The 17,882-nt window shown below is 42.3% G+C and overlaps 2 protein-coding genes across 5 annotated transcripts; one reads left to right on the forward strand and one right to left on the reverse strand.

Moving 5' to 3' along the window:
- Positions 1–1,065: 1,065 nt before the first annotated feature.
- Positions 1,066–17,725, forward strand: LOC112453937 (probable glutamine-dependent NAD(+) synthetase). 4 transcript variants are annotated; one of them, XM_025014990.1, is made up of 13 exons: positions 1,066–2,244; positions 13,099–13,298; positions 13,484–13,739; positions 13,823–14,015; positions 14,218–14,458; positions 14,664–14,903; positions 15,049–15,164; positions 15,243–15,547; positions 15,628–15,836; positions 16,189–16,414; positions 16,501–16,677; positions 17,134–17,236; positions 17,483–17,511. In XM_025014990.1, the coding sequence occupies exons 2-13, from the start codon at positions 13,153–13,155 to the stop codon at positions 17,509–17,511; spliced, it is 2,241 nt and encodes a 746-aa protein (XP_024870758.1). In that variant the 5' UTR covers positions 1,066–2,244; positions 13,099–13,152. The 4 variants fall into 4 exon arrangements, with proteins under 4 accessions (XP_024870758.1, XP_024870760.1, XP_024870761.1 ...); XM_025014992.1 differs by lacking the exon at positions 1,066–2,244 and adding an exon at positions 7,992–8,050; XM_025014993.1 differs by lacking the exon at positions 1,066–2,244 and adding an exon at positions 12,491–12,747.
- LOC112453940 (cytosolic carboxypeptidase 2-like) lies at positions 3,737–10,771 on the reverse strand. The gene is made up of 15 exons (XM_025014996.1): positions 10,520–10,771; positions 9,474–9,697; positions 9,033–9,185; positions 8,588–8,880; positions 8,155–8,304; positions 7,972–8,083; positions 7,314–7,559; positions 6,785–7,117; positions 6,361–6,588; positions 5,877–5,968; positions 5,561–5,792; positions 5,317–5,428; positions 5,054–5,246; positions 4,542–4,760; positions 3,737–4,364 (listed from the first exon to the last, which is right to left on the reverse strand). The coding sequence occupies exons 1-15, from the start codon at positions 10,590–10,592 to the stop codon at positions 3,767–3,769; spliced, it is 3,258 nt and encodes a 1,085-aa protein (XP_024870764.1). The 5' UTR covers positions 10,593–10,771; the 3' UTR covers positions 3,737–3,766.
- Positions 17,726–17,882: the final 157 nt, after the last annotated feature.

Raw genomic sequence — 17,882 nt, forward strand, 5'->3', positions numbered from 1 at the left:
ATTTTTTATATTATTTATGATATGTAAAATTCTATCCTAAATTTTTGGCACGAATTAAATCGTCTGAAATGGACTTTATGCATGCTTTGACTCTAACTATGTTATCATAATATCTTAAAATATAATCTTAACATCTAATTATAATATTTAATGTGATATTCATTTAGTTTATTATTCAATTAATGTATCGCGCTATTACACTAACATATATTACCGGAAAGTTTATATCACAATATATTTTCGATACATCTATCTCTAAAATGACTGAAAAGAAAAAGAGGAAGAGAGAGAAATTAATTCCGCACATATATTTGCTTTCGATGCTCCATCGTACAATCTATAAATTCATAATTAACTTGCGAACGGTTCAAGATTCTATATTTTCAGGAAAAAAATGCGTATACTTCAATGAGTATTAATTCATGAACTTCGTGGTTTTTGTTACAATCGACGGATGCCCAGGTCATGGCGATGACCCAACATGTCACCCGATGAGAAATTTGCTTCGTTCATTTTTGCCAGTTGTACATACATAATGCATAAATATCAAAACAGAGCTTACGAATGTTGTAAACACAAGTGCAAGGTGCAAGGTGCACACGATTTTTTTGCAACATATACATATAATCGCATTAATTCACCGGTCGCGAAATTTCGTTAATTTTGTTCTATTCTCCGTTACAGCATATTTTTATTAATTAAACTATAATTTAGTCCATTTTACCTACAGTAGATTTTCGTAACAAACACACATGAAAAATCGCAAGTGGAATTTTTTATGCGCATATATTTGAAATTTCTTAGCTTTAATGAACACTTTAGTTTAATGTTGATTTTAACGCTACTATACTCAGTATGATGTAATTGCCACATTGTCCATTGAGAGATTTTATTGAGGTAACCAGAAAATTATATTTATTTTATGATTTTATTCGTTTATGATTATTAAATTGTGAGCTTGATATTTTTATTATGATATAATAATTTATTTTATTCTAGAAATTTATATGTATATGTCGCATATTTTCTCACATAAGATTACTATATTAATTTAAAGTTATCATTATCGATATGACTTAAATTAAAAATCTAACAATGGGATCTAATAGTTGAAGCTTAATAAGAATTTTTGGATGATGCTAGAAATATGAAGAACTCCCTTAAATGTGTCCCGTGTCTCGATGTACTTTAATATATATTTTCCTTGTGTACATATCTCGATTTTTTAAATATTTTTCATATTGCATAAAATTGTAAATAGAATTTACTTGAATTCTAACACGAATTATAGGTCGTTTAAAGTTAGCTTAACATGGGCTATTGTTCCATCATATAAGATATATGTAGCAATATCAGCAATTCATTTCTGTTGATTATACAACTTTAATTCTCGAAAAAAATCTCTCCGAGCGCTAAAAAAGAAATGGCATATTGTACAATACTTCTCTCATTGTCAGCACCACCAAAGTACTACTAAAGAATGACATATGTAAATTTATGGACGTTGCGTGACTGCGTAAATTCAATAAGTTACGCCATCACATAACATTAATTTAAAACTTATTACTATTCCGAATATTTCGTGTACATCTACGATAATATTCGATTTTTTATTTAAATCTACGTTTATCGTTGTCATCTGTGTTCGATTATTCATACAGATAAAAATAGAAAATGTAATTCTGCAATAACAGCGTCATAAATATGTACGCTTATCCACGAAGCATCCGTACAATAAAAATTATAAATATAATATTACATTATAAGCTAATTATTCGAATATTTGTATCGATGGCCGAAACAATAATGTCTACACTTTTCAGTTATCCTCGAGGATAACGGGCCCCTTCGTTAGTTACGAAAATTAACCCAGAACTTTGGTAGTATCTCGGTGCTTTCAAGTTACGATAAGAAATCGAATCTCCCGCCAACAACAGCGCAAAGGCAAATTGTCGTCGCAAGATGGCAGCAAGATGAAGACCATGCGGCGAGCTCAGATGTTCAGAACAGTTCAGAAGCTGCTCAATCTCTGTCAGTGTCAGTAGTGTCAGTGTCATCCAGTCACGTAAAGCGACAAGCGTCGCGAAGACGGTGGAAATCAGTGCGCGGGTGTCGATCTTCTCCAGTCGACTTTTTGCACACGCGTTCGCGCCAGATTCGCGGAGTGGTGATCGAATAAAGGGGAAAAGGAGTATGCACCGCGTCGCGCCGATTCTCTGACGGACGTCCGGGATCATCGCATAGGTAACTCTCAACTTTCCGTTTCTTTCTGTCTCGCTTTCGCGACGGATCGCCCGGAGCGACTCGCGTCGCGCCCGGTGAAAACGTCGTCCGACGTCTCGGAAACGAAAAGGGGGTCACCCCGCGGACGATACCGATCGCGAGATGATGAACGACCCGGTGCCCGGGCCCGGGCTCTGACCCCGCTCCGTTATGCTCCGTCGTCACGGAGCGGGGCCACGTGATCGGCCGCGCGCCGGCGGTGGCCGTGAATTGTTTACCGCGCGCTCGCGTGTCGCCATGGTGACGTCGCGCTGTCAATCCCGCGAGCACGTGGCGCGACTGTCCCAGCGCATGTCAGTCGACTTTGCGGGTGCGGAAGTCCGCTGAAATCCCAGTTGGCCGGCTTACTCTTTCAACATCGTTCGTTTGATATTTTTCTTGAGCTACGGGCAGTGATACAGTGACTTAAGGACGACCGTCGGTCGAATTAATCGCCGCGCCGATCAAGTTAATCGGAATTTAGTCGAAGTCGCTCTGCACTGCGATTAACTTGATCGGCGGCGCAGACAATACCTGCATTAGTTTGTTAATATAAATAAAATTATTAATTTCTTGTCCTTCGATGTGTGAAAAATTAAATTAGAGACAGCTAATTATACATTTGGAAATTTGCTCTGAGTAATTTTCGAGTTAATAACCGATTAAGTTAGTCTGAGTTTGGTCGAAGTCGCTACGATTAATTCTGGTTGGCAGAAGCGAGCCATGGAATTATTATAATTTGAATATTTACATACTTATCTGACTATACGTTCCTTATTCTTAAATCTTATCAGATACTAGTGCTTATGTTAATAATATAATAATTGTATCATTGTATGACACAATGCTGTTTAATAACTGCTGTGTCTTTCATCTCGCTAGTTTTAGAAAATTATATCATAATTGCGCCACATGTTAGGGATATTGTGGACTCAGCAGATTATCCATGGTTTCTTTGAGCATTTTTTGAAGTCAATTTTTTTTATAATAATAATAATGCCGAGACGATCATTATTTCAGTTTTCATAGATTTCCATTAGATATTTCTGGAATGTAGGATGACGAAAGAGATCGCGAGCTATTACTCTCCATTTTCATAGAAGGAGCGATAAATTCTTTATCTTGTTGCCACATACTGATAATTTTGATGATGAAGACTCTCTTCTCACGTATCCTTATCTAAATGTCAACGCTTACGAAGCAACTCCTAAACAATAAATAAAACTTTGCGTTATAAGTTATATTACAGCCAATGTTTCTGTAATCACACTGTAGCTACTGCAATTCTTTAGTTACAAATCGTTCGAGTAAAGTCTTGTTATTCGCTTTGCAATTCAAGCCGAGATTTTATTATCCATCTCTAAACTTTAATTCCTAAAAGGTCTTTAATTTTCAGTCCCTAATTTAGAGTACTCGTTTTTCAAATTATTCAAATTGTTTGAGATTTCAAATGTGACAGATAATAATACGTTGCGCAGCTCACTCGAAAAAATGATCGTCAACGTCAAACATTGTTGCGCGAAGTCTTCGCGCTGCAGACGCGCTTGCTTTGCTCCGCTCCTCTGTTCCCCATCGGTTTCCTCGGTTGCGGTTGCTGCTGCGGCTGCTGTTGCTTCTTCTTCTTTTGCTTCTTCTTCACGACCTTCGGCTTGCCCGAATCCGACGAGGCGTCGTCTGACGTCGTGCTCTCGCAGAAGGCGTCGCGACGGCACGTCCGCGTCCTCGTCGGCTTCGCGGCGCTCATCTTCGCCCCGATGGACGCCGCCGCGCCGACACCGCGAAACTTCCGGCGCGGCTCGAGCTTCCGCTGCGGTCGTTGCAATTGCTTGGACGTCGTCGACGCGGCCAGTAGCTTCAACGAGTCCGCCTCGATCGTCAGGAGGGAGGAGGTCCTCGCGATTCTCGCGTCGTTGCCCCGGGAATTTAGATTCACCGCCCGTTGCCAGTCGAGCCTCGCGTTCTTCCTCCTGGACGACTTCTGTCCGTCCGTTCGCGCGGCTGCCTTCATTTGAGACCCATTCCGCCGCGACTTCTTCCGTGCCTTCCTTGCGTCGTCCTTGTCCGTGTCCTCGGCGAGCGACTGCGTTTTCTTGGATTGTGGCCTGAAAAGACGATGCGCATGTTTTCATGTGTATTTTTTTCTAGGATTTCGAAGAGAATCGATGCACGCGATGCGACAAACAAAAAATAATTCTGACGTATGTCTAATTGCAACGAAACATGCAACGCGCATAATTTACGGACGCCGTGTGCGCGATAAGTCGAGTATATCGACTCACTTTAGCGTGACCTCGCCGTCCGTGGGATAGTGCATCAGAGCGTGTCTGGAGACACCCCAGCTCAACGGCGTCTTAGCGAATGCGTCGACGAGACGTTCCGCGTTGTTGCCCTCGGCAGTGGTGCTCGACACGCCCGTCCAAATCTGCCGTCTCAACGACGTTAGCTTGATTCTCACCTCTCGGCTCGTCGGCGACACCGGCGACTGATTTCTCAGCGTCCTGGACATACGAATCGACTGCGTATAATTGTACGAGCAAACGCATTCTTTATGACGGACGCTATCGTTCCAATTAATCGTGATTATTATTTAGAATAACAATCGGGAAGTTGAAGCTGAAGAAACTTTCAACGATTTTCTGATTGTTATTTTGTATACCTATATCGCAAAATATATTTTTTTTTTATATTTGTACATAACTTGAACAGTATGCGCGCATAATTTGATATCACGACATCACGGCTTAAATGTAGGGAAAACTTGCAACAATAGGAACAATAGGAATAATTGTACCGAAGACATCGCGGCTGTTGGCGAATCTTCCGGTGATCCTTTCGCGGTAGTAACTCCCCGAAAGACACGCTACGAGGTCTCACGATTTCCGGTAAGATCAGCGTCTCCTCCTGTCGTTCCTCTTTCTCGGTCGTCTCCCTCTCGGAAAGCTCGATTATCTCTTCGCGATATTCTTGCGTGCTTCTCCAGGCAACTGCGAGACACGCATGCACGATATATGATTAAGCCGATATAGATATTGATTTCAATATTTTTGGATGTACCGTCATATTCTCTTCCCTCGCTTCTGACGAAACTCTCATCAGCCGAATCGGTCAGATCGCACAAATCGCTACCTGGATCCGTGGTCGGCAAGTCCATCACTGCCCGTCGTGTCTGTCGACAATATAATATCCACGATTTAAAGAATATTTGTTATTTCCATGAGAATCAGATCCGTTTTTCGAGAAAAAGTATATAATCTTCGGACTTTGCGAACTTAAACTTCGGCATAATCATCGTAGGTACCAGATTTCTTCTACGCTCCAAGTAAATTCTTCCCGCGACGTCTCTTCGTGCTCTCCTTCTGTAAAGACCAACGCTCCTCGGTGGAACGAAGGTCGGCGACGGTGGTGGCACGCAAAGATACCGGCGACGACCCGCCAGGAACTCTCCGCCCTCGCTGGACCACGTAGTATCCGTGTACTCGGCTCTTTCCTCTTCCGACGAGAAACTTTCCTGTGAGACGTCTCCCTCGTTGCTAGAAAAATTCGATAACTCATATAAACTACTTGGAGAGATTAACATAGAACATATGAAATACGAATTATTAGAATGAATGTACCTTGAATAATCAGTTAAATCGATATTGGTAGGCTCCTCAGCACTGGACCCTTCCTTCGTCAATCTGACAATAATCTTATTTCGGAGTCTTTCCTGTTGGGCCACGTTTGTATCATTGCGGTTCGTCCTGATAAAATAGAATTAGCAAATTAAAATCTTTGGATGATATAATTTTTAAGAGCCTGCGTAATATAAACTTTTTATAATTTTTAAGTGTCTCTAAAGTCACAGCAGGCCGATGAGATTTATTGGACTAATTTGATATTACTTACCATGATATAACCATCCGAGAAAATGTATGCGTAAAAATCGAATAGATTCGTAAATAGATTTTGATTTTTGATTTTTATATCGTATGTGTACGATGCCTACATTTTTTTTTTTAGAAATTCATTGTTTGAATAAGGCGAATAAAGCAAGAAATAAAATTCGAATGCTATCGTTTCTTTCGAAATGTGATCGAAATATTAAACTGACAGTGTTACCTTCATGGGATCTTGATCGTAAAAATCGAGCAGGGTCTCGCAGAATGCCCTGCCGATCTGCTCGTAGTCCTGAATGGAAAAATGCGTTCCGCATCTAGAGCCGATTTTGGTGCCGCCCATAGAAGCCTCCATGGTGTAACTGTTCTGCACGCCCATCGACCATACGACCACTCTGCCCGTACCTTCTTTCCCCTTCTCGACGTGGAATTTACAATTCTCGAAGGAGAACTGGAACCACAGAATCAGAAAACGGAATTGCCAACGTAATTCGACAATAAATAGCGGTAATTAAAAGAAAGATCATTATAATCGAACAAAAAGTTCCGCGAGAACGATTGATTTCACTTTAACTTGAAAGAATTCAAATTAAGGGATTAAATAGCACGATTTCCGATATCTCGAGAGATACGTGCGTTTACGTTACCTTATCCGCTGCGTTTTTGTGAAGCATTAGCGGAAACACCTGCTCCGACAGCTTCCCGGTGCATCCGGTCCTCTTGCTCTCGCAACCGTAGGCGAATATATTGTGCTTCCTCGAGTGAGCGTGGAGATCGCAGTATATCGCCACCCCGCATTCCTCGAGGAGCCTCCGTATCATTAGCTTCGTATGCCAGACGGACGGATAGCTCTCCCGCATCACGGTCCTGTACTGCCGGTTCAGATCCTTCCCGGACAGGGAGCACCGATTGTTGCCCACTATGACGCCGTCCGGATTTAGCATCGGCACCAACTTGAAGACGAATCTTTCTCTGAGTTCCTACGATGAGATCGCGCGCGACCTTAGGTCAATCGTTAAGCTTCACGGCGTGAATCTCTCCGACATCAAGCGAGTTTCGTTCAACAGCGATATTTTAATCGTCTGTTAAATTGCGCCCGCGTGGTTGATATCTCTATCTTGGATCTCGAGCCGTTTCGGACCGATACTCATCTAGAATTGCGAAATCACGTCTTACTCTGGCTCGGTTCGTGTCGCCGGTGAGGAAGTCGATGATGCCTTTCATCGTCCAGCTCGACGGCGTCTCGCCGGGATGCACCCGGGCCGTGATAACGACGCCCCGCTTCCTGCGCACCTCCTCGTCGTGGGCCGGCGCGGTGATCGTTAGGTAATACACGCCGTTTCCGGCCAAGCTGCGGCACAGCAGACGCAGCTTGGCGAATCTCGTTTTCGCGGGGTCGGCCACGATTTTGCCGAGATACTCCTGTGGCATGTTTATGCGGGCAATTAGAGACCCGGGAGAGGTAGACCGAGATTTAATCTACTGACGTAATAACTAATACGTAATAACTACAATCGCCGAGACTGGGAATCGTTCGCGATGCTATTCGCGATTGTAATCGCGATAGGAGCGAGCAGAACGTGAAACAAATACCACTTTGTTCCATCACGATACCGTGGGGGGCAGTGTGGTCTAGTGGCATTTGTGAGAACGTTCCGCGCAATAATTACTAAAAGCAATTCTAATTTACTCACGTTGCTTTCTTGAGCAAAATGAGAATTGACGAAAATATAGTGAAATACCAGCGTTACTTTCAGTTACTTAGTCAGATATAATATTTTTTATAAGATTGCGGGGGTGCATAAGCGAATTTTCAATACCGTGATCGTTTTACCTGGAGATCGGTGTAGGTGTACGGGTAGCAGTGCGCCAAATAAACGATGTCACGATCGTGAGGGAACGAGATATTGAACGTGAGCGTGTGTTTTTCTTTTTCCTCGTCGCTTCTGTAATTATTCCGTGCTATTTTTTTTTTACCACATCGCGAGATTATCGTTGGAATAAGAAATTTTCTTACGATGAGTCGTTGTTTCGGTAATACGTGATGTTGTCGCCGCATCTTCTCCATCCTACGGATCGAGTTCGAGCGTCTTCGGTGGAGTAAAGAAGAGGCTTGAGCCCTTCGTTGTAAAGACTCTCCTCTTTGCACATATTTACGATTGAAAACCTGCAATCGTAACAATATATTTTTCAGAGAGTGAATTATATAAGCGATTTATATCACTGTTTTTTAATTCTCATAATTAAGGAAATTGAAAGCCCCGCGCGATTAAAAAGTCTGAAGCATACAAAAGAGCTAATAAATACAAAAAGCTAACAAACTTATATCACACAATATCTGAATTGTATTGTATATTCAAATCTGAATGAAATTGATTTTTTTAAATTTCTGATTTCCTGGAAAATGCAATTGATTGGTTTTTCTCTGTCGATCGGTCGTTCGCTCGTACCTGTATGTGATTCTGCTTCTCGTATTGGATACCTTGAAGTAGTACCACTGCGTATGCCTCTGCGTGTAGAGATCCCTTCTCAGATAGAGCTGGTAATACGTATCGGTTATTTTCACCACTTTGCCGAGGTTCCCGGACTCGAACCGCGACTCAAACCGCAAATCCGTGCTGTCGTCCTTCGGCCGGGGCATTTCGGCGACGAAGAAGATGTCGTTTCCGTTGGCGCACGCGGTCGATTCTCCAGGGAAATCCGACGGGAACGCCGTGCTCCCGCCCACGCAAGATCGGCTAAACTGCAGAGATAACAAACCCCCGTCTTTAAAAGTCCAGATTCGCAAACAGAGGATTTTTTTTTCAATTGGTTTCGCGTTTTAACTCGAACGAACTTGAATCGATCAAATATACGTTGCTTTGTAAGAAAGAATTAGATTATATCGGGACTTACGTAATTAGTGACGTTAGTTGGACAGTAACGAAATATCACCGTTCCAAGCTCGTCGCCGATCGGCTTGGGTCTCGGTTCCTTTCCGGATGAGACGTAGAAGGCTTCCGGCGTGGTAGGGTTGTACTCTATGTGACGAACTCTTTCAGGGATCACCTGAGAGAGATCGTTATCTCGACTAATTATATAATTACAGGGTGCCAGTGTAGCTTAGCATAATAACGGTGTAAAATAAATTAATGACTTTATAATATGTCTCCGTAACAAATTTAAAAGCAATTCCTATACAAAATCGTAATTCGTGTGAGAGCAATTAACATTATATACGGTGAATCATACGGGATATGCGGCAATTTGTCTTCGAGAGAGAAAGGTTGCTTACGATCTCGAGATAAAGTTACGGAAGAAGTAAAACGTAAAACGTGCAGGTGCGTTAATTTTCACCTGGCACTCGGTCGGCCACCTGGCCGCTTCCTGGATGCTTCCATCGACGATACAGCGCGCGTCGAGTACCGCACGAAGGGCCTCCTTCGAGTACCGATGCCTAGAAAGACCCAAAGGTATCGCGAACAATGCCGATTCCGCGTCTCGTCTCAGAGCCGAGCTCTCGTAACGTTCCAGTTGCGACACTTGCAGGTCTTGCGGTGTTAGATCAGAGAGCATGCTACCTGCGTCGTTAAAAAATAAAAAACTTATTATTCTCGTCATTACTGTCGAAAGAAAGTTACATGTTTGTTTTAAATATAATTTATCCTTTATCTCGCGCTTCATTTGTTAATGAGAAAAGGAAATTCGCGGCAATTATTCCAAATTTTGCTTGTTAAATTATAATCGAAATCGATGTTTGCGAAAACAATTCGAAAGTTTCCTACCGCACGGAATATTCCGAGTGGCTTCTTGATTGTCTTGATTATGTGCGTAAAACGTTAATGAGAAATACAAGTGAGTTTTTTTTTTATAACCGAACAAATATTGTAGACAATCATGCTGATCTGCAAACTAAATTATCCGCGAGATAGTGCGGCGTCATAATGACAGGTTTCGCATTAAGTTTCGAGAGAATTAAACGCGATCGTATGTTGCACACGGTAGGAAATCGATGGTCGAGTACAATGTCCGTAGGTTCGCGACCTCGCGCCTCGCCGACACTTGGATTATGTATTGTTACGAACGTATCACGCTTCCTTCTTCATTTTAGAATCAATTTAATAAGCAATATTATAAATTATAAAAATTGCGTTTCAAGGCCGAACGAACAATCAGTGCGTGCATCAAAATTATAAAGGCAAAGTGTGTAAACTTTACAAAAATTTATTAGACATAATTGTGTTTGTTTGTTTGTTTGTGTGTGTGCGCGCGCGCGCTATTTATTTATCTATTAAAATTTATTTATTATAGAGAATCAATGTGTTTGTCGGATAAGTAACGATGCTGATTTTGCCGTTGGTTCTGTACCGTCCGCCAATTATCCTCGTACTGTTAGAGTTCACCTGGGATAGGTTGAACCGGAAACAGCATAGCCTGGAGCTCTCTCACTCTGCTGCTCGACACCGGCTTCATCATCCTTCGTTATCTCTCGTCGTTCTCGTCCTCGTCCTGCTCGTCGCGATCGTCAGCGTCGACGGCGAGCGTCGGCGACGACCTTCCGCCCTTAGCATTCTCGTGCCAATCCGTGTAGTCCTCCCTCGTCGGCACTTCCTCCCCGAGGAGATACTTGACAATCGGATTCTTCATCCCCGCGTTCACGTTCTCGCGATCCACATGTCAAGAATCCAAATCACTTTTCGCAACAGAACGTGTCGGACGATTTTAAATCCCCAGCGCGCTTTAAATGATCCCAGATCTTTTTCTCTCACAGTTAATCGCAGTTAATTACGATAGCTTGAGATGGTATTTGCCTTATCGAAACGCAAATCTACGTGACGCTTTATTTATTCAACGCTCTTATCGGTGCAACAGTGCAAAGAGGACTTGTCCACACATTTGTCAGAGGGAAATACATCTGCTTATACGTATACTTATTAGCTGCTCTGTCAAAGCGTACTTTGTAAATTACGATTTCAAATGGCAGTGATTATATGTAATTGAAATTGATCAGAAAACAGACCTTGAACGAAATACGATTGCTTTAACGACGAAACGTCACGGTATTTCTTTTTTTAATTTTTTCCTAATACATTAACTCTCACTGATCGATCGAAGACTCGTACAAATAATACAAGTAAGTGAATAAATCGGGGGGTGTCGAGGACGAATAGACGAGCGGTTCACCGAGGTGCCGACGAGAGGGTGCAAGTTATACTAGGAGCTCCGCGCCAGACTTAGGGGTATAGATTCGACCTGGCGAACGCGGAAAGGAACCTGGCCCATTGCTGAAGACATTCAGCGGAACGTTCCCTGGATGATTGCCTGACAACCGTCGCGAATCGTGGGCGGAGCTACCCTCGGAACGATCGTTCGTTAACCGCTCCTCGTTTCAGAAGGCCGCCGGCGCGGCTCATCGATATAATATCTCGTCGGTAACTCAACTCATTCTATCGACGTTTCCGAGGTAAGCGACGCTCGTGGAGAGCTCGTTGATCGGAAACCGGCGGCGAGAGCTTCCGTTTAATAGATACGATCGGGGGAAATATGATCAAGAGCGAATTAATCTGAGAAGAAGGGGAGAGAAGCAGCATTGTTGATTTGAGTTTTCTTTCGTGGGTGATACTTTTTGAGCAGAATTATGCTCATTTTAATACACGACTGGTGGTCATCCGATCGGCGCCTGATTTTTCAGTGACGCTATGATGGTGATCACTGGTGATTGGCGCTATCGAAAGATAAATGCCATGTAATGTAAAATTTTGAATGACATAAATAGCTAGATAATAAAGTAAAGTAAAACGTATGCTGTCCATGATGATATAATTTTACTTAATTATATTATGCAATATTTTGTTATTATACACTTGTGATAATAAAACCTCTACTGTACACGGTAAAACGTACAAAACTCAGTCAACGTGTTAATTGCCCGTCGACGTGTTATATTTTAATTTAAAGTTTAGCTTGTTGCGCGAAATAGGCGATATTTTGCATGAAAGAGCATTTCTCGATATAAGAGTTCTATCAACGAAAGATTAATGAATGATATATTATATTTGGAAACCCATTTCGTTATTCTGTTAATTAGAAATGTTATTTATAATAGCGACATAGTAAATCGCGATTTAATCGTAAATATGTAAAATTTCCGACTCTCATGTACGTTTACATCTTTTTGCATTTTCTTTTGGTTCAGAGTTTAGATCTTTCTTCTTCCTTTTATTTTTTTCTTTTATCCAGACGATTATTTTTTTATTACGTTTACGTAAAACTTTTACATCCTGCGTCATTATTAAATTTTAATAAGGCTGGGAATAATTTCCCAAAGATAGATATGCGAAGAGAGATCGCGCGGTAGATAACGATCTGTAAGGGTTGCTACGTAAGATAGTGCCTACCTGGCCGTGCCGGGTTTTCCCGGATTATTGATCAATCAACGCGCGTCGGACTGAAGAGAACGGAACGTTTTCAGTTTATATCTCGGGACCGATCGATGGGATTCCAATTGATAGAATTAAGCTGGCAAGCTGCCGCCAGAAGTTCCATCGAACGCACACGCGACCGTCGACTTTTAACAGTCAGGATAATGATGGTGCTATAAATTGCATACGAAACGAGCGTCGAGGCATCAGTACGATTCTCAGATTGAACTGTCAGACTTTTCTCGCGTTCCAGTTCTTTGCACCTTTCGTTCGACACACGTTCTTTCTCTCACGTGAATATTTGGTATCAGTGAATGTTTTAAACGCTTTATAAGTATTTATATTTTTTTAAGAGTTTTATAAATATTAATATAATATTTATACTATTGGAGTTTAATCTTCGATTGTTACGTTACTATTTTTTGATATCAAAACTGTTAATTGAAAAAGCAATTTTGCACAATCGTAATTCTATAACACTTGTATAATTGTCTCGTGATACTAACTCTAATCTCCCGGCGTGTATTAAGTCGGTAGTAACATATGTTTATTTATTTCAGATAGGAGCATTCGCAAGTCTTGTTTAAGAATAACCGTTTGGAATATTATTCAACATGGGACGTACGGTAACCGTCGCCGTTTGTACGTTGAATCAATGGGCGATGGACTTCGATGGGAATACCAGGAGAATTTTACAGAGTATACAAGAGGCGAAGGACGCCGGTGCCACTTACAGGAGCGGTCCCGAGCTAGAAATCTGGTAATTTGATCGAAACTGATCTTAATTATTTGTAAAAGTGTTAACAAAATGTTATTAGCCGGCTTATTTGGAGGAATATATTTTCTATAATGAGATTACGAAATCTTTTTATTCGTACAATTATGAAATTATAATTTATAAAATTGCAATTTTGTTTTTATTACTTTTATTATTTGGTCCAACAGCGGTTACAGCTGCGAAGACCACTTCTACGAATCAGACACGTTGCTCCATAGTTGGGAAGTTTTAGCGACCATTCTGAAGTCCAGCGTTTGCGACGATATACTGATAGACGTGGGCATGCCGGTGATGCACAAGAACGTGACGTACAATTGCAGGATAGCCTTTTTGAATCGACGGATTTTGCTGATCAGGCCGAAAATGCGGCTCTGTGAAAACGGCAACTACAGGGAAACCAGATGGTTCTCCCCTTGGACAAAAGTAACGAAATGCAGGATAACACCGCGATCGTTTAAAATGTGTGGCCCGGATGCGCGATAATCCGTGATGTTTTTTTGTATTAGGAACGTACGGTCGAAGATTATTTCCTGCCGCGAATGATTTCGCAAATCACCGGTCAGACTGTAGTGCCATTCGGTGACGCGGTTATCGCGACGAGGGACACGTGCGTGGGTTTCGAAATATGTGAGGAACTTTGGCACCCATCCAGCAATCATATTCCGATGTCATTGGACGGCGTAGAAATTATTGCGAACGGTAATCATTATTACATAGGATGCATTTGACAATTTTTACAACTGACGTAGATTTCTTCTCCATCTTTTTCCGTTTACTCCCTACTTTTTTATTCCTCTAAAATTAAGACAGTTGTCAAAGGATATAAGAGATCAAAAGATGAGATTGTACGCTCACTTTAAAATTGCTTTTCTATTTTTTCTTCATCGTTTTTCTCTGAAAGGAAGCGGTTCGTACTTCGAGCTTCGCAAGGCCTATATCAACGTGGATCTCGTCAAGTCAGCTATGTTCAAGGCTGGAGGTTGCTATATGTTTAGTAATTTGCGCGGATGCGACGGCGGCAGGCTGTATTTCAACGGTGGTTCCAGCATCACGCTCAATGGCAATATATTAAATCGCGGACGGCAATTCGCTCTCGAGGACGTGGAAGTGACCGTCGCCACATTCGATCTCGAGGATATAAGGTAAAGGGTTTGATGTGGATTCTGACTTTTACCGCTTTAGTGGTGTCAATGCTTGAGAACTCTACCAAGCAGTATTGAGCATCGACATCCGGGTGTTAATGCAATTTATTTCCAGATAAATGGAACCCGTATTCCACACATCTATCTTGAGTAATAACATAAAATAGAAAATAATGTAGCGCAACGCTGTATTATCCCTTTCTAGGAATTACCGAAACAGCCTCAGATCGCGTTCGCACGCGGCCGCTGCGTCGCCTAGTTATCCACGTGTGAAAATCGACTTCGCGCTCACGCCAGAAAATCTCGTCTCGAATCCACCGGATCGACCGCTCGACGGAGTCCAAGATGTGTTCGGCGACGACGACGGGCACTCGAGTCTCGTGTATCACACCGCGGAAGAAGAGATCGCGATGGCACCCGCCTGCTGGTTGTGGGATTATCTGAGGTGTGCGAATAGGATACTTATTTCAAGATACTTATTTCTTATTATCATCATAATGAGTTGCTTAAATGTATAATTAGTTGAATAATATTGGTGTATATATCGTGCCTGTTGCATTATTTAACGATATTGCGTGTTTACGTTTTAGACGATCTTGCCAAGGTGGATTTTTCTTACCACTGAGCGGTGGCGTCGACTCGGCATCTTCAGCTTGCATCGTGTACTCGATGTGCGAAATGATCGTCGAATCGGTTGGTAGAGGAGGTAAGGCTCGGCTACGCTCTTCTCCTCTCTAACTACGGGAGTCTCTTTCAAATTTCGGAAATTGTATTTCGTATTCAGATACACAGGTCTTAGCGGATATCAGGAAGATTGTCGGCGATTGCGAATACATACCGGTAGATCCGAAGCAATTGTGCAACACCATCTTGGTCACGTGTTATATGGGAACGGAGAATTCGTCGGCAGAGACCAAGGCTCGAGCGGCCGAGTTGGCCGGTCAAATAGGGTCCTATCATCATGGGATAGTTATAGATACCGCGATATCCGCGATTTTAGGCATCTTCCAACAGGTTACTAAGCTAACACCGAGATTTAAAGTGCAGGGTGGTTCGCCTAGAGAGAACTTGGCCTTGCAAAATGTACAGGTAATTGCTCTTTGATCCTGACGGAACTAATATCTTGATTATCAAATTACACGACTCTATGCGTACAACCTTGCTTTCAGGCTCGGTTACGAATGGTGATCGCTTACTTATTCGCTCAATTAATGTTATGGGTCAGAGGCCGTCCGGGTGGCCTCTTGGTATTAGGTAGCGGTAACGTAGACGAGGCCTTACGCGGTTACCTCACTAAATATGATTGCAGCAGCGCCGACATCAATCCTATCGGTGGCATAGCAAAGAATGATCTAAAAAAGTTTCTCGTGTTCTTTAGGTGCGTTTGTATACGAATGATGGTATACACAGCGATTCTTAATACTAATACTCGAATCCAGAGCCGAAAACAAGAAAAGAATATCACGTGAACGTTTTAATTAAAGAAAATGTTCAAGGTGCCTTCCGTTGTAATGTATATTGTAGGATTGTCTTTAGATTGATTTATTACAATTCAGAAATTGAAGCATAAATTGATGTAAATGTTGCAATTATTTTATTTTAAATGACATCTTAAAATATTTAATAACTTTATTTTCACATAATTAAGAATCGCTCTGTATATTACGATGTCAAATACTTGTGCATAAAACTCAAGACGGTAAAAGTTATACCCCGCATTTGAATTTTAGACGTAAATACGGAATATCCGCTTTGGACAATATCCTGGAGGCGCCACCCACCGCGGAATTGGAACCGCTGCAAGCTGGACAACTTGCACAGTTGGATGAAGTCGACATGGGTATGACCTACAAGGAATTGTCAGTTTTCGGACGGTTAAGGAAACAGAATAAAGCTGGACCTTTTACAATGTTCTGCAGACTTGTGCACATGTGGGACCATTGTACCCCGAAAGAAGTGAGTGTGCGCTCCTCGTGCAAGATTCTAATCGAGTTATTTAATTTCTTTTTGAGTAAATTTGAAGAAAAAACTTCTCATTTCAGATTGCCGATAAGGTAAAGCACTTCTACAGATGTTACGCTATAAATCGTCACAAGATGACGATATTGACTCCGTCCTGCCACGCGGAGTCATACAGCCCCGACGACAATCGATTCGATCACCGGCCTTTTCTGTATAACCACTCGTGGAAGTGGCAGTTCGCGGCGATCGATGAACAGGTGAGAATTATGCCGGAGAAAGTCGACGCTCACCTCGCCTCGAATTCCAAAGCGTTGGAATGCGAAAGGAAACGCCGAGTGACCGAAGTAACGCCGCGATTAGAAGACTCGTGCGAAAATGCGACGCGTTATGGAAAGCAGTCTTGCATGCATCGTGGAACTTGGCGTGTCGTGCGCAGAATTGCTCGTAGAGCCTGAATTTTCCTATCGACGGGGTTTCCTCGTCGAATCCAATTCGTGTCAGCGACGAGAACCAGCCGGAATTAGACAGTATGTTAAAAGATTTCCGAATGTTTCGACATGAGGGTTAGCAAGCGAGTAGTTAATATGCACATAACACGGCAAGTAGTATAGAAAACACAACGTTAACGTGTAACGACACCGTCGACACTTCTTGCTACCCTTGGGAAATGATTTTCTATAATTTAACACTCAAGACGGTCGAATTCCTTTCAGGTGAAACGACTCAGCAGCGAAGAGAAGTCGTCCAGACCGCGTAAGGGTGCTCCAAAAGTGCCTGCCAAGCCCAGATACATGCCGTTCAGCTCCGTGATCAGCAGTGAGTAAACAAAACAAAGTGCGCGCATTAACGAAGCACGTCGAGCACAACGCATTTCGGCCGATGAAATCATCAAAATATTCGGCGAAAGCACCCACCGAAAAACCCACTCCCCCCGGAGCTGCACGCAGGTCAGGTCAAAATGACCGGCCTCGAAATTTCGTGCGCACACCTATACCACCGCGGTTATCGAGCTTCTCGCCGCTTTTATCGAGGAGTCATCACCGGCATCATTCTCTGTTGCAGATAAAACGCATCCTGGAGTAGTAGTTTAACCGTAGCCGTAGCACTCTCTTATCGTTTTGACATTGCAGCGCTGCGATAAATGGATGTGACATTTCGCTCTTTCGATTGTCGTGGACCCTTTGATCGCCTCTGGTATTAATATTTAGAGAATCTCCGCGAGCGAACAGCAGCGAGAAAGATATTTTGTGACATTTTAAATATGCGAGAAAGTAAATCTATTAATAAAGAGTACGATATAAAGATTTTCATATGTAAATTCTTATCCCGATATCTCTATACTTCCCAAAGTCAATCTGAGAATCCTTGAAAGTCCTGGATTAAAACAAAATCTGACGTTTTAGGCAAATGCAATTGCAATTACGTGATATAGAGATAATCGCGGTCTTTAATCCAAGGTTTT

Source organism: Temnothorax curvispinosus, unplaced genomic scaffold (assembly GCF_003070985.1).
Source record: "Temnothorax curvispinosus isolate PA1 unplaced genomic scaffold, ASM307098v1 QBEX01004771.1, whole genome shotgun sequence".
NCBI classification, from domain to species: domain Eukaryota; kingdom Metazoa; phylum Arthropoda; class Insecta; order Hymenoptera; family Formicidae; genus Temnothorax; species Temnothorax curvispinosus.

Coding starts and splice junctions, on each gene's coding strand:
- LOC112453937 (XM_025014990.1), top strand. CDS start 13,153: ATGGGACGTACGGTAACCGTCGCCGTTTGTACGTTGAATCAATGGGCG. Junction 13,299..13,483: donor GGTCCCGAGCTAGAAATCTG/GTAATTTGATCG, acceptor TTGGTCCAACAG/CGGTTACAGCTGCGAAGACC. Junction 16,678..17,133: donor TCGCGGCGATCGATGAACAG/GTGAGAATTATG, acceptor AATTCCTTTCAG/GTGAAACGACTCAGCAGCGA.
- LOC112453940 (XM_025014996.1), bottom strand. CDS start 10,592: ATGATGAAGCCGGTGTCGAGCAGCAGAGTGAGAGAGCTCCAGGCTATG. Junction 6,589..6,784: donor ACAAAAACGCAGCGGATAAG/GTAACGTAAACG, acceptor CTGTGGTTCCAG/TTCTCCTTCGAGAATTGTAA. Junction 4,365..4,541: donor GACGGCGAGGTCACGCTAAA/GTGAGTCGATAT, acceptor TCGTCTTTTCAG/GCCACAATCCAAGAAAACGC.